Here is a 14,656-nt window from a genome sequence, read left to right as displayed (position 1 = left end):
CTGCTGTTTCTGTATTCAAAACATTTAATTTTATTTTATTTTATGGTTTCACAATGTGTCGCTTAATGGAAGATCTGTTTCCTCATTAAGACATAAAATTATGCTAAGTGATTCTGGGCGATTTCGGCGCGGCCTTTTGCGGCCAGATAGTTCAGGTCAATTAAATTGTAAATGCAATTAAAAAGCCATATCAATCAGTTTTCCTATCGATTAGCATACACAAGTTTTTCCAATTATTTGTGTGTCTGTGTGTTTAAGTTCGAATAGTAAATCAACAGAAATGTCTGTTAAGATCACTTTGGTCTGACAAGTTGCCTTTGGTATGATATGGTAAGTTACACTGGAAGAAATAAGATGCACTTAAGGTTAACCATCTAAAGGGAAAGTATTTTAGGTACCATAAGTTGTGAAAATTTTAATATCAGCTTATATTTGATTTGATATCATAACTACCTGTAATGTATAATATTGAAATTAGACTTATAAAGTGAATACATTTCTTATGTCTATCCCCATTTCCCTCTCTGCACGTCGTGGTTCAGTAAAGTGTGTGGTGCAGTGGGGCGGTGATGGTGGTTGGGCTGTGGAACTGTCTTTGGTCTGCTCTGATCATTGCTGGGCAAAACAGGTCTTTCAAAAGATTATTATCGCTTTTATGGTGTTTTTATCGTTTTTACAGCATTTTTTATGTCTTTATGATTGATCTGATGAAGTTTTTAGTTTTTGTTCGCCGTTTTTTCGGGACTAAACTGCTGCTGGTCTTTTACCGATTTTGGTTTTTTTGGTGAGAGTGTGGGAGAATTTTGCTAGGCGCACTAATCTGATGTGATAATTTTAATTTTGATAAATTACTATTGAAAGTGAGCGGTTAATATATGGTAATTCTTTTTTAAACCAGTGCGGGATTGGAGTGGATTTGTCGGCGGAAACTGGGTTAGGAACCGCACCGTTATCGGGGGCCCAGCCCAACTCCACCCAGTTCTAAAGACACGGCTCATATTTCTGGTTTCTGGGCTCGCAACTTCGAATTAATCTGTCAACGGCTATCGACGGCCGATCTGAGGACAGCTACCCGGTTACCCTGTGCCCCATATGCAGTTACAGATGAATTAAACATGAGCCGTTCCGATCCGATTCGATCCAATCCGATCCTAACCGCGGGGCAGCCACCAAGTTTCGCATTGTTTTCCCTCACCTGTCATAATTCATACACGGGGACATCTAACGAATGCCACCTAGACATCGGCCTACGAATTCTCATATGCAAATGCTGAATGCTGAATGCTGAAAAATTGATATTGAACGCCTGACTGACGCAGCAGATATAAAGTGCACTGGGAGAATATATTTAAGAAATATCAAAGTATATAGGAATTTATAAATATTTTAATTATATTTTAATATAATAAGAAATATTACCCATAAGTTTACTTTGTTTAAATTTGGGAATGAACATAAACCATTAGAGATCACGTTCCGAAGAAAAAAATCAAAGTCGCGTGGCACTTCGTTTTATGGACGTTACGCATCTTAGCATTAATGAAGTCCCTGCATGTGCCACTCCAAAAATGAGCTTATTTTTTCGCATGTACCCATGTGCCAGAACCCAGCTCCGATCCGGGGGCAATCGGCCGCAAAAAGTCACAGCCAATAACCCAACTCAATGCCTTCGGAACGGAGCTGATCGGAGTGAATCGGTTGGAATGAGTGCGGTTCATTTATCTTTATTAGGAATGGCAATTGGCAACGCTGCAGATAACAGACAAAAGGCAATGGAGGGTCTCTGGGAGGGAAGCCCCCCGCGACTACGAGTCATTTGTAATATCTCCCGAGGTGATACGCTCATTAACAACTAACTGTTTATGTAACACATTTCTGTTGCCCATAAAACAAGATTTCTAAATGGCCCCGCACCACTTTGCATTTGCACACAATTAAGTGCAATAATTTATGATAAATTGCCATTTAATCAGAAGAATAAAATGTATATAAGCCAATGTCAGGCCGAACCCAAGCAATTTCTTTTTTAATTAACAATATGCTAATCGATGGGGCTCCCTTTTTCAGTATCAGTTTCAGCTTCAGTTTCGATTTCAGGTTCAGGTTCAAGAAACACTGGAACTAATTTGCAGATCGGCGAAAGAAGGAATTATTATCGGGATTTGCCAATAAAAATAATCCCCACGAGGGCTGTCAAGTGTCGATTGTGTGGCGGCATCGGGCGTATCGGATATGATTGAACGAATAATTAATGGCCGGGGATTAGCGACAAGTACAAGCCACACTGGATGGATGTGGATGCTGTACCGCCGCGGGCAGCAAATTAATCAGCATCGGTAGACGAAACGGGTGTGTGGGTGTCAAGATGGAGATACGTAGAAATACGAATGGAGCTGGTTCTGAAAGGAGTTTGTCATAGACCGAGCCACTCAAAACAGCTCTATCTACATCCATCAAGGCCAAAAGCTTGGTTGTCGAATTCGATATCCTTGCCAGAACTGCGGGCTCAGCAAATGCACGCACTTAATATTTTTATTAATTCCATAACCTGTTCAGCATTAAGTTCATTGTGGCTATACACCATATGCAAAACACCAGCTGGGGCCAACGACCTGCTTGGCCAGCGTCTAAATATAATCCCGTGCATATTTCCGACTAAAATTAGCGCTTCATTCAAAAAAACACATGTTTAATATTCATATAAGCATAACAATGACAAAAACTAAAAGGAAAATGCATTTCCAAAACAGGAAAGACAGCGACACACATATGCACACGGCTAACACGATAGAAACCATTATAAAGAGGACAAAGAAAGATTTGAAGTTTTACAAATACGACAATGGCAATCCCCGGATCCGGATTCGTATCCGCATCCAAATCCTACTCCTGCTGCACCGCCGTCTCCTCCAGATTGCAGAAGACGTTGCGCATCTTGTCCAGATCGGGTGGCGCCGTGTCCGGATTCCGGATCCACATGATATAGGCCTGCTTGTCGGTACGCGTCAGGGGCTTGAAGTTGCGAGGATTCTGGGCCTCCTCGTCCTGCAGCTTGGAGTTGTAGCGCGCGTAGAGGAAGATGCGGTATCGCCAGTTGTCAAAGGTCTGCTTCCACTCGGTCACGTGCTTCACGGCGCCCTGGGGAACGGCATTCAGCAGATTGGCCAGTTTCAGCCAGTAGGGATCTAGCACCGGATCGTTGCGACGATGGTCGTTGATGAACTGGTGCTGCTGCAGGAAGTGCACATACAGCTCCTTCTGCCGCTTGGACATGCGCTCCTTGCGTTCTGTGGGCGAAAAATCGGTTGGGCACTAATTAACAACATTGTTCAGCAATCCAATCATTAAAAATATTTAAATAAGGTTATTCAAGTGTATGCTTAAATTAATGCTAATATTATACATCTGATAAAATTGGAATGCGCTCAAATGGTGTCCGTGAAACCGAATTTACACACTGCGTTTATTTATGGATTTCGCGTTTTGAATACATTGTGCCTTAATGGAATATCGTAATTATTACATTCAAAAATATATTTTTTATAAAATATATTTATATGGTGATAATGATTGGAATAAAATTTGACATATTTTAAAACAAATATGAAAGTTTAAATTCGATAGCTTGCAAACTGTAATGAAAGAGGCGAAGTAATGGCTGGCAAAGAATGTATACAGTGGGCAAAAAAAATATTAGTACAAGTTGTACTAACTTTTTTTACCCCCTTCATTTCAACACAATGAAGAAAGATGCTGAAACTACTGAAATTATAAAACCATAACCAATTTTTAATTGAATTCCTAAAAATTCAAACCAAGTTCACGGGAAGAAACAGATCAGTAAGCACAAAATACATTCTAGCATCTAAAAGTCAGTACGCAGGGAGCTTTTATTTTTTGAGAATTTAATTTCACAATGTGCCAACGCTGTAAGGACGGCTGTTCTTGCCCTAAAAATTGGTGGTGGTATGTACTTATTGGTTTACTTGCTCTTCCGGAAATTGCTGCGATGTTATATATGATGTTCAGATGGTGAGAGTCACTGCTGAATTTTACAATGTAAAATGTTCGCATACTTCATAAAATATCTTATAATCTCGATGGGATATTGTTCCTTTATGGGTAATTGGTAAGTTAAAAACAATATTTTATTGATATATTTTTAAAGTATACAAGAGGGTGCTTTAAAGACCCTTTAACATCCTTATATTTTACCAAGTCACAGTCCTTACAAATAAAGATCATTAGAATGTTTCTTGTTAAAATAACATAAAAGGAGGTGGAATACCTAAAAATGTATTCTTATTTTATTTAAAAGTAAAACTCCAGTTTAAAGGATTTTTAAATAACCAAAAGCTCTAAATCGCAATATTAATACTTTCTTCTCGGGTTAACGCAATATTTGCGCAATAAAACGTCTCAGTCAAATGCTTCTTGTTTTTTTAAACCTAGTTCACAGGAAGAAACCCTTCAGGGAATAATAAATAAAATCCAGTCAAAGACAGTATAGCTAAATAGTTATATTTTTCAAAATTCGATTACACAATGTGCCATCGCACTCCCGAGTGCTGTGCCAAGTTCTATCCAATATTTTGTATCGTTGTTGGTGTGCTAAGTATTCCCTTATGGATTGGTACATATTTCTCTACTCGGGCACAAATTGGTAAAGGGGTGGATATCTATGTTCAAAGGATTCAAATTCTTTGTATTGGCAATGCCATATTCAGCGTATTTTATTTTGTCGCTGGAATATTGATGTTTTTTGGTATAAAATTGGTAATACAAAATCATTTATATTAAAATCAACAATTTTTGATTGCCTTTTTTTCCAAAGGATAAGAGATCGATGTTTAAGGCAGGCAAAATCCTCAGTTATTTTTTCCCATTTTTAAATGTTCCCATATTTGCATGTAAGACCCTCTTTTATACATGGAGTAAGCAAAAAAGTATAAGTTAAACTACTTTTCCTTTCCGTTCATGCATTAGATATCCACTGTATGGCTATCAGACAACTTTGCCGCTATGATCGTGAACGCTGGGGATAGCTAATGGTCAAAACTCCCCGTTTTCATCTGGATTTATATCTTTGTATTGCACTCCTTGCAAAAGTGAGTGACGTGGGTGGATCCAGGCTGACCCAAATATATAACATTCGATCATTTTGGCATCCAAAAGGAATTAAACATTTTCAGCAATAAACGTTTAAACGTGTTTTTCGGATTGTACTAGTTATGGCAAAGTACATAAATAAATATTAAATGTTATTACATTTTTTTTGTTTTATATTAAGTATTAAAAATGGGATTGTTTTCTTTTTTCCCCGATATTTGTACTTCTAATTCCCAACTGGTATTAGCGATTCAAGTACCCTTTAGGCTGACATTGGATAGGTACGATTACTTACGTCGAATGTTGTTTGTTGTAGTCGTGCCCATGGCGATATTTGTTGTTTGTTGAATTTGTTGTTGTTGTTGCTCCTGCTGTTGCTGTAGGAGAGCTAAATGGTGTTGTTGTTGTAGGTGTTGATGTTGCTGTTGCTGTTGGATAATGTACTCTTGTTGGATGATGCGCTCCTGTAAAATATGTTGCTGTTCCTCCTGAAATATAAATATCGGTCAACAAACTGTAATGCGATAGATTTGTATAAAAATGATTTTAAGAAATTTAAGAAAGTAAACATAAAGCCAAGATATATATAAACCTTTTTTTAACATTTGACCTGGCAAATTCAAACTCTTTTATTTTTTCTATGTTACCCACAGATCCCTACATCCCGACTTACCTCATGTTGCTGCTGTTGCTGTTGCAGATGTTGGTGATGAGAGGTGGGTGGCGGTGGAAGCGGCAAGGCCGCGGGCAGAGGCAAAGGCGGTGGAGGAAGCGGCTGCGAGTGCGGGGAATCCGGCAGCTCGTCCTGCGTGTCGTAGTCCATCTTGGGCGAGCAGGCCTCGTAGGCGGGCATGCCCAGCTCAGCCGAGGCAGCTCCACTGCTGGCCTTGTCGATCCGGTACTTCATGCTCTCCTCGTGCTCGTGTTCATGATCGTGATCCTCCTCCTCACAGGGCGGCATTGTCATGATCGGAGTGGGCGCGGCCTCCATGACATTGCTGGGCTGGCACAAATTGGTTGGCTCCTCGGGCGTCGGCGAGTCGTTGAGCATTTTTTGGTCCGCGCAGCGGCACTGGCGATTCAATACATAGTTGTCCAGGGCAACATCGTACACTAGAATAAATAAATAGGTATAATTTAGTTAGTCGGACAATTCATTCTCATCAATATGCCTTAACACTATTCTCATACAACAGTAAAAAAAACAGTTTGTTTGTCTTAAAAGTTATTGTATTTCTTAGCATTAGTTAAAGTACACATTAACAGTTTAATCCTTTGCACTTTTATCCAGATTTAGTAGTCGTAGCTGTTCGTTGCCGTGGTGGCCTCGTCCAGCGGCACGAACATGTCCATTTTCTCGTAGTCCTGCGGCGCTATGTGCTTGTGGCTGGTCCACATGGCGTACGCCTTCTGGTCGGTAGCTGTCAGGGGCTTAAAGTTCTTCGGATCGCTTGTCTCCGACATGCTCAGCTTGGAATTGTAGCGTGTGTACATGAAGATGCGATAGCGCCAGGCGTCGAAGGTCTGTTTCCAGTCCTCCACATTCTTCACGGCTCCTTGGGGCACACTGTTTAGCATGTGGGCCAGTTTGGCCCACAGGGGTTCGGTGAGGCCATCGTGCCGGCGGTGGTTCGACAGCATGCACGGATTGTCCTCGAAAAACTTGACGTACAGTTCCTTTTGGTCCTTGGACATTCGCTCGCCGCGTTCTTAAAGAGAATTTCAAAGGATTTAGTAAAGTTTTTGGATTGGGAAATGGGCTTCTCACTTCTGAAGCGACTCATCAGACCCGGCGTATACGGCGATTGTTGGGAGGGATTCGGTGCATTCATCGGTGGCAAAGGGTGCGAGTAGCTGGGGAAGATCTGCTGACCCGGAAGTAACTGCTGCTGGTGTTGTTGTTGCTGGGCTTGGTGTTGCTCCTGGCGCGCCAGGAATCTGGAGGCCCGCTGCAGGCGCTCCACTTCCGACTCGGACTCCGCCTTAGGTATGATGTCCATGGGATCGATGGACTGGGTCAGCGATTCCGGCGTCCGGTCCGAGTAGGCCTGTCCCAAGCGCAGTTTGTGGCTATTATCCGTAGGCTCGGATCCCGAGTTGTTGCCCTGGTGCTCCAGAGGCGAGTCCACGGCTTCGCTGCTCATCCCCAGGGCCGGGGAGGTGGGCTGAGAGTCGGGCACATATTCGTGGGCGTGGTGCGAGGTGCTCTCGTTGGATCGCTGCGGCAGTGGCACGTGGTGCTGGTGCGGTTGGGGGTGGTGGGCCTGGAGGTGCTGCTGCTGCTGCTGCTTCAGGGCCGCCATCGAGCAGGAGGGCTCGTAGGAGAGCAGCTCCTTGGCGTGGCCATCGTCCAGGGCTGCAAGAGGAAGCATTTTACAATTTGGGTTTTATTACAGATGGCAATCGCAGAGACTTACAAGCGAAACGCACACGCCGCGTCTACATAAACACAACAGATCTACAAATAAGACCGGGATCCGGAACTCGGAACTCTCGGCGACTCCGGGTTAAACGCTTAAACGCTAATTGAAACGCGACTTAGCCGAACCGTAACTTAGAGGCTATTTACCTTGACTGATCTCTATAACGAAGTTGGTGAGGTCGTGACGCTGGGCCAGGTAGTGCAGGAGCAGCTCGTCCGGGATATTGAAGCCGATCTTCTTGTTGCGGAACTCGAAATTGTAGATCCCGAAGGCGGCGCGCACTGTGGAGGCGGGATTAGTTAGGTTTGTTTCTGGTTTTTCGACCCAATCGTTTTTAGGGTTCTCCATGTTTTTATGGCGACCCCCATCCACTCCACCTCCATGCTTACCCACGTTCTTCAGGTCCCATATGTTCAGGTTGCGGTTCTCCTCGGGCACCCCGATCATCAGCAGCTTTTTCGTGTCGCGAAACTGAAACGGAATTATAATCCCCGATCGCAGCACCATTTTTAAAGCGCCCACACACGCGATTTATAAAAAATTTTCACAGATTTCCGACGTCCGCTTTGTGCCTATCGTCCGTAATTGTTTTGGTCTCCGTCCATTCCCGTTCGTAAACAGCGAACTAGTTCTGTCCCATCCGCCCTGCGGTCACACTTTTAAAGTCTTGCGAACCGGAGCGGAACTAGTTACCTTTGTAACTGCGAAAGAGTAGTAACCTTTATGTGACCTTTTTTATTGTTGCGTAAACAATTAAAAATAGTTCTTATTCTTATACTCATTCTATGTCTCTGGCTCAAAAATCAATCATTTACATTTTAACTCATATTAATAAAGAATAGAACCACAATCCGTTTTTGAGAAATCTTTAATAGGGCTTGTGCCCTATCAATTCGTGTAGACATTTTCTCCATAATAATAAATTGAAAACCAAAAATTTTATTGCTAAGTACTCTTTCCACTTTTCGAAAACTTAAGAAAAATACGTAGCAAGCAAGCCAAAATTATACATGAAAAATTTATTTTAATTAAAATTGTTGGGAAATCTTTAATTGAGTTTCAATAGCCTGCTGAATATATTTTTTAAATTTGTTAAACCATTTTACGGTTATTAAAAACAAATAATGCAATCTGAATGAATAAATAGAACATATAAAAAGTGCGTTTCAATAGAAGAGCTTACCTAAAAATAGGTGCTAGTATATGAATCACATAAAGGGCTCATTAGGGCGCAAACTAGTTCCAAAGATGGCTTTGGGAAATGATCCAGTTTATTTTAATACTTCGTGTGCGGTCACACTTCGAAGCTGGGTAAAGTATAAACCAAAACAAGAGAAATCAGAGTAATCCCGTCCAGATGTCCACAAATTAGTCTACCTATTAACCACCCGTTCTTCCAGGTTATTCCCCAATCTGAATCAAATAAGAGAGCTACCTTCCCGCCTCCACAATGCTTGAAAACTGCCAGCGACATCATATGCTCCTCGGACTGGGAGCCCTCACGATGGTCACCATCCTCGTCCTTTTTGTGGAATCCAGATACGCGGCAGAAGGACCCCGTCGCCGGGAGCCGCAGTTCGTCATAGAGGACAACTCGACGTGCTGGCGAAACGAGAAGTACACGATGGTGCAGGAGTGTCATCCGTGCTCCGAGTTCGACATAGTCAGCCGGAGCCTGGGCGTCTGTATCCACACGCACTACAAGGAGGTGCTGCGCTGCCAGAGCGGTGAGATAGTGACCAGGAGCTGCGACCGGGTGGCGCTCATCGAGCAGATGAACTTCCTGAAGTTTGAGGTCTTGTGCCTTGTAGTTGGACTACTGAGTTACCTGGTTAGCTACGCTCGGGATCGAATCCTCTCTAGGCGCAACTACATGAGAATCGAGCGGCAGCTCAACCGGGTGCAATAGCCCCTTCCCAAGCCATCCATTCCCTTCCCCAAGTGATACTCATTGACCGTACGGAAGGTACATTATTTAATTTAATTTAGTTTAAGTACATACATATACACTCTGGAAATACCATGTTAAAATTCATTTGCTAATACTAGGGTTTTAGATATTGCATGCTTTTGAAATGCTCGTTTTCGAGTGACAAACACAATTCGGTGCTAATAATATGCATAACATTTTGATTCGGTAATAACAATGGTTCCTGTATCTCTGCATCCTATCAAATTTTCAGGGATCGGAATTATTTGTATCCCTTCAAATTTTTAAAATATACTCTTTCGGTTTAAGAGTTTCGTCTGCCAAGGCATATAAAATTCCGATGCCACCTAATTTCATTGGATGCAGGAACAGATTTAAAGATTCAGCTGCCTGGAATGTTTCCTTTCCTTCCTCGTAACTGCCTAATTCCGCCAGTCGGGAATCAGATCCGGTTCCGCTCCCAGGGAGGCAGTGGGCGGCATAGCGGGCGGAGCAGCTGTGGGCAGGGCTGGAGGCGATGGCTGCGCGTCCAAGGTCTCTTCGCTTGTGGTGCTCGCATTGCTGCAGGCCTTCAGCGAGTTGTCCGTCATGGGCAGCGGTTTGGCCACGCCAATGCGCACCACTCCCTTCGAGGCCCCCTTCAAAGCCTGCACGGCCTGATCCAGTGAGGCGTTCTCCAGGTTAATGGAGTTCACAAACAACAATCGGTCTCCGGGAATAAGGCGTCCGTCCAATTGAGCCACTCCTCCGGGCACCAATGAACGGATTACAATCAGTGTGTCGTTGGGATCCAGCGGATCCTGGTAGTCGAGAATGGAGAAGCCCAGGCCACGATCGCCTTTGACCAGCTCGATGATTTGCGGTTGGGATGACCACATGGCCAATCCGGTCAGTGGCTCCAGGGATCGTGACTTAAGCTTGCTGAACGAAGCGGCGGCGGCAGCCACTGAATCGCCATCGGCCACGGAGCCAGCGGTGGCCAGACTTCCATCCGACTTGGCCTTCACCAGGCGATCCGTGGCGGGCAACAGGTTCTCAAAGTTGTTACTCAGCTTTTTCAGGGTGTCATCGGAGAAGGGAAGCAGAGAGGTGTTCCTGTTGCGACCGCACACCATGCGCACGTCCAGCGGCAGTTCCTTGAGTATAGCCACCACCTCCAGGTGGTTCATGCCCAGCAACCGCTCGCCGTTTACCTCTAGCAGTTCATCGCCAGAACGGAGAACTCCATTAACGCCTACGGGTCCATCGGGCAAGATCGAGCGGATATAGTGGTGGGGTCGTACCTCGCGTCCTCCTTCGACGTCCACGGTTCCCTCCAACGAGATTCCCAAGCCGCCAACGGCGAACTTTTTGATCTGGGCCACAATCACCTCCACATCGGAGCCCACAATCTTCTGCCACTTGCGAATGATCTCGGTTTCCGCGTCGTCAGAGAGCTCCGGATCGGTGTAGTACTTGTGACGGGTGATCACACCGCTGTTCTTGGCCTACGAAATCGAAATTCCTTGATAAGATTGGCTTTTAAACTACTGATAGGCGACTACTAACCTCTGTTTTATCCGCCAAGGGTACTACCTCTGTGGGTATGATCTTCGTGGAGCCATCCAGAGAATCCCTTACTGCTACCAGTTGTTTTCCCGCTCCAAAGGAGCTCAGAGTGGTGGTGGTCATTGTGGTTACCGACGGCGGAGTGGTCATGAATGCTTCTGGCGCCGGCAAAGCTTCCTCTTCCAGCTCCCTGGTGATACTGCGCGAAGGCGTAGTTGTGGCCGAGGACGTGGTGGCCACGGGCGTGGGCAAGGGGGCCCTCGAAGGCGTTCCAGGAGCACTGGATGGAAGCTTGTCATTAGCAGCGATTGCCTGCTGCAGTTGCTCGAACTTGGGACCACGTAGGTAGCGTTCCAAGCGGAGATTTACCACCTGACCAGACTTCTTCAGCAACTCGACAGCCTGGTGATTCGAGTAGCCCTGCAGCGACTGGCCGTCCACTTCGATGATGCGATCATTGACCCGGATGCGTCCACTCAGGTCAGCCGCCGATCCCGGCGAGACGCTCTTCACAAATATGCCAGACAGCTCCTCCTTCTCACAAACATAGCCGGCAATGGTGATGCCCAGGCCGTTGGCATCCTTCTTCAGCTCCACCTGCAGCTTCTCCGTCTCAGGAAGGGCCAGCAGCTCCTCCAGGTCGATGTTGGGGTCAATAAGCATGGAGGTCTCCCCGCGATACACAAACCGATCATCTTCTGTGGTGGTCTGCGGGGTGGAGGCCGTGGAGCTCTCGCCAAAGATCTCCGGATAGCCGGTGGAGATGAGGTACCGCTCCAGCTCGGCGGGATCGACGAGCACGCGCGTTGGCACCACAGCAGTGCCCGGTTCCAGGGCGTACTGCGGTGTGGGCAAGTTCTGCTCGACGGGACGGGCGACAACCAGGCGGACATGGGTTCCAGACTGACGCAGCACGGCGGCCACCTGTTCGGAGACCATTTCGTGCAGATTAACGTCTCCAATCTGCAGGATGTGGTCCCCAGAGCGCAGGCGTCCATCCCTGTCGGCCACTCCACCCGGAAGGATAGTCTTGACAATCACTCCCGAGTTACGGGCGCCAATGATGCCGAATCCCAGACCCGTGCCGTCGTTGACCAACTCAATGGCCTGAATCTGGGCGTAGTCCGTGGCGTACAGGTCCGCCGCTCCTGTTCCCTTGGAGTTTTGGCTTTGTGGGCGAGGCTCCTCGCCGACGCCGCCAGACTTATCCGGGCTTCCCGGCGCCGAATGGGAGTGGGAGGAGGAGCGCTGCTCGTCGAAGTCGTACATCACCTCGCCGCCATTCAGGCTGAGCACAAGGTTGCCGGCCACATCGATGTCGAAGTCGTTGGGCAGCATGGACGGGTGCTGGCCGAGCTGGGCATTGAGCTCGGAGAGCGAGTCCTGCACGTGGACGATGGTGCGGAAGACGGGGTCCTGCAGGATGCCAAGAATGGTGTTCAGGCTCTCGGCCGTCTGCATCTGCAGCTTGGGGTCGTCGGACTCATCGATGCTCTTCTTCACAGCCTCGATCTGCTGCAGGGCGCTGGAAATGTCCGCGCTGAGGTGCATCTTGTGGCAGTGGGCGTGGCCAGCGGGTGCTGAGTGTGTGGCAAGTGGCAGTGGCCAGTGGAGCGTGATCCCTATGCCACTTCCGCTGGCGTTTCTATGCACTTCTGGGCGGGGGCGTTGTGGTGTGCGTTGGCACACTTTGTCTCGAACTGGGTAATCGGATTTGCACTCGAACTGGAGCAGCTCCGGATCAGCTACTGCGCCCTGTGGATGCCGCGAGGTGTTGCCCTCGTTCGTGAACAGTCTTTTCGGTGGCCACTTGCTGTAATTGCTAATCAATAACTGTTCAGCGATTTTCACCTCTAAAAACAAATGGTGGGTGTTCGATTAGTTTACAAATTTACAAACAACGTAACAACGTAAGGTCGGCAAAACGTAAGCCACCGTAAGTGTCAGTGTGTCAGTGAAAAAGGGAGATAGCCTCAGCGTAAGTGTCAGTGAAAGAGATAGATAGATAATGGAGAACTGAAGAAGTATCGGAAATCTAAGTCGACAGCCATTTGCTTAGCGAGTGCAGGCACCACAGCGCGTACAGCAACCGGTGCTGCCACCTTTGTTTTTCGCTTTCAGTGTTGGTAAGTTTTTCGAACAGCCGATGGATAGGGCTGCCCTACACCGACAGGTAATCGATACTTCGGACAAGGGTGCCACCTTGTCAAGCATCAGTTTAAATTAAGACGTTAAAGATATTTGAAATTATTGATCCGAGTACAATATGGATTCGACCAATAAACGAATTAACATTTGTTAAAAAACAAAATTCGTATAATCTTAAAAATGGTGAGTAAATCCATTTAGGACTAAGAAAAATTGTGTAGCTTTCCCAAATCCCTATCTTTTCCAAACGAAAAATTTGAATTTATTTAACTGTACCCACAATTTCAAGTGTTCCAAATACAGAATAACAATAAAGAGACTCCTATTAACCCATGTTGCGCTCCTCCTCCTCCTGCAACTCAATTTCCAGCTTGCGGAACTCGCGGAAAAATTCGCGAGTCATTTGCTTCATATGTGGCGTCAAATACTTGGGGAAAATATCTACAGAGGGAGCAGGAAAACTATCAGTATAAGAACCATCCCAAAACAGTCAACCCACAATTAAATTCAATGATGAGGTCCCCGAACTGCTCCACCTTTTTGTTGGCCTCTTTAATAGCCGTCACTGCGTCCAAGTTGCGGCACTTGGGCAGTCCCTCGAGGGGAATCACCTTCGTATAGCCCGGCTGCACTACGTCCGTGATGACCACCTTCAACTGGCGCTTGTCCAGCGTGGAAATGAAGAACGTGATGCCGGTGAAGGCCTGGCACAGATCAATGCACTGCCTGTAGACCAGGTCGTGGTGGTTCCTCCGCTCGAAGTCCGGGTGCGGCTTGTCGGCGGCAATGAAGATTATGTCACCCGGAATGGTGGCCGGATAGCGATCGCCCTCCTCCTTGAAGCAGAAGCGAGTGCCGGCCGTGGTTCCCGGGGCGATGTTCAGCTTCAGAGTGTGCTTTCGCTTCTCCAGCCGCGACTCCTTGGCGTCCACGATCTCCTGGCGCCACACGTTCATCAGCTTGACGCAGCCGGTGCGCACCTCCTCCAGCGACAGCTCGATGATCCGCTCCGTGCTGGCATCCTTGGAGCGCACCCCAATGCCATGCTGCCGGGTGGCATATAAGCTGGGCGGATTGGCGATGGCATCTATCACATTTGCATAGGGTGAGTAGCTGCCGAAGACCCGCTCGTAGACCTTCATGTGGTCGCCATCGTATTGGTACGGCGGAAAGTAGCCGTTGGGCAGCATGACTCCCTCGAACAGACCCGCCTCGCCATACCGATCGTAGATGGCGCGGTAGAGATCGTTGCCCAGCACATCGAAGGCCATGTTGATGTAGGCCCACTGCCTGGGCTCGCCCATGGGTGAGAGATGCGTGAGACGACCCTCCTGGGCCAGCGGCACAAAGTCCTGTTCGTCCTTCTTGTCGCGATGCGGACACAGGCGAATGGCCAGTCGGCGGTAGGCCAGGGTTAGCTGCTCCTTGGTGGCTCCCCTGGGCTGGTCCAGCACCGCGTAGTAGTCCAATTCCGGTCGGTTCATTGTTTCTGCTTATA

The 14,656-nt window shown here is 46.7% G+C and overlaps 4 protein-coding genes and 1 long non-coding RNA gene across 8 annotated transcripts; 2 read left to right on the top strand and 3 right to left on the bottom strand.

Annotated features, from left to right (window-relative positions):
• Window positions 1-2,668: 2,668 nt before the first annotated feature.
• Window positions 2,669-8,165, bottom strand: LOC108013543 (uncharacterized). 2 transcript variants are annotated; one of them, XM_017079446.4, is made up of 5 exons: window positions 7,922-8,164; window positions 7,679-7,813; window positions 5,783-6,222; window positions 5,405-5,597; window positions 2,669-3,287 (listed from the first exon to the last, which is right to left on the bottom strand). In XM_017079446.4, exons 1-5 carry the CDS (start codon window positions 8,037-8,039, stop codon window positions 2,884-2,886), a joined length of 1,290 nt encoding a protein of 429 aa, XP_016934935.2. In that variant the 5' UTR covers window positions 8,040-8,164; the 3' UTR covers window positions 2,669-2,883. The 2 variants fall into 2 exon arrangements, with proteins under 2 accessions (XP_016934935.2, XP_016934936.1); XM_017079447.4 differs by lacking the exons at window positions 2,669-3,287; window positions 5,405-5,597; window positions 5,783-6,222 and adding exons at window positions 6,318-6,818; window positions 6,878-7,465 and having other exon boundaries at window positions 7,922-8,165.
• Window positions 3,810-5,267, top strand: LOC118877174 (uncharacterized). 2 transcript variants are annotated; one of them, XR_011604440.1, is made up of 3 exons: window positions 3,810-4,129; window positions 4,835-4,910; window positions 4,987-5,040. It is a non-coding gene; the product is annotated as an uncharacterized lncRNA (long non-coding RNA). The 2 variants fall into 2 exon arrangements; XR_011604439.1 differs by lacking the exon at window positions 4,835-4,910 and having other exon boundaries at window positions 4,987-5,267.
• A 580-nt stretch (window positions 8,166-8,745) lies between the features above and the next one.
• JTBR (jumping translocation breakpoint protein JTBR) lies at window positions 8,746-9,563 on the top strand. 2 transcript variants are annotated; one of them, XM_017079124.4, is made up of 2 exons: window positions 8,746-8,875; window positions 8,933-9,563. In XM_017079124.4, exon 2 carries the CDS (start codon window positions 8,983-8,985, stop codon window positions 9,439-9,441), a length of 459 nt encoding a protein of 152 aa, XP_016934613.1. In that variant the 5' UTR covers window positions 8,746-8,875; window positions 8,933-8,982; the 3' UTR covers window positions 9,442-9,563. The 2 variants fall into 2 exon arrangements, with proteins under 2 accessions (XP_016934613.1, XP_016934614.1); XM_017079125.4 differs by having other exon boundaries at window positions 8,792-8,843.
• On the bottom strand, window positions 9,491-12,914 carry Patj (patj crumbs cell polarity complex component). Its single transcript, XM_017079123.4, has 2 exons — window positions 11,011-12,914; window positions 9,491-10,949 (listed from the first exon to the last, which is right to left on the bottom strand). The coding sequence occupies exons 1-2, from the start codon at window positions 12,559-12,561 to the stop codon at window positions 9,885-9,887; spliced, it is 2,616 nt and encodes an 871-aa protein (XP_016934612.1). The 5' UTR covers window positions 12,562-12,914; the 3' UTR covers window positions 9,491-9,884.
• A 483-nt stretch (window positions 12,915-13,397) lies between these two features.
• LOC108012385 (dnaJ homolog subfamily B member 13) lies at window positions 13,398-14,649 on the bottom strand. Its single transcript, XM_017077741.3, has 2 exons — window positions 13,658-14,649; window positions 13,398-13,599 (listed from the first exon to the last, which is right to left on the bottom strand). The coding sequence occupies exons 1-2, from the start codon at window positions 14,640-14,642 to the stop codon at window positions 13,484-13,486; spliced, it is 1,101 nt and encodes a 366-aa protein (XP_016933230.2). The 5' UTR covers window positions 14,643-14,649; the 3' UTR covers window positions 13,398-13,483.
• Window positions 14,650-14,656: the final 7 nt, after the last annotated feature.

Source organism: Drosophila suzukii, chromosome 3, assembly GCF_043229965.1.
Source record: "Drosophila suzukii chromosome 3, CBGP_Dsuzu_IsoJpt1.0, whole genome shotgun sequence".
Taxonomy (NCBI): Eukaryota; Metazoa; Arthropoda; class Insecta; order Diptera; family Drosophilidae; genus Drosophila; species Drosophila suzukii.
Note: the sequence above shows the minus strand (reverse complement) of the source record. Positions and strands in the feature narration are given on the sequence as shown.

Coding starts and splice junctions, on each gene's coding strand:
- LOC108012385 (XM_017077741.3), bottom strand. CDS start 14,642: ATGAACCGACCGGAATTGGACTACTACGCGGTGCTGGACCAGCCCAGG. Junction 13,600..13,657: donor CCTCATCATTGAATTTAATT/GTGGGTTGACTG, acceptor CTCCCTCTGTAG/ATATTTTCCCCAAGTATTTG.
- JTBR (XM_017079124.4), top strand. CDS start 8,983: ATGCTTGAAAACTGCCAGCGACATCATATGCTCCTCGGACTGGGAGCC.
- LOC108013543 (XM_017079446.4), bottom strand. CDS start 8,039: ATGGTGCTGCGATCGGGGATTATAATTCCGTTTCAGTTTCGCGACACG. Junction 7,814..7,921: donor ATGGGACCTGAAGAACGTGG/GTAAGCATGGAG, acceptor CCGCCTCCACAG/TGCGCGCCGCCTTCGGGATC. Junction 5,598..5,782: donor AGCAACAGCAGCAACATGAG/GTAAGTCGGGAT, acceptor TTTATATTTCAG/GAGGAACAGCAACATATTTT.
- Patj (XM_017079123.4), bottom strand. CDS start 12,561: ATGCACCTCAGCGCGGACATTTCCAGCGCCCTGCAGCAGATCGAGGCT. Junction 10,950..11,010: donor CCTTGGCGGATAAAACAGAG/GTTAGTAGTCGC, acceptor TCGATTTCGTAG/GCCAAGAACAGCGGTGTGAT.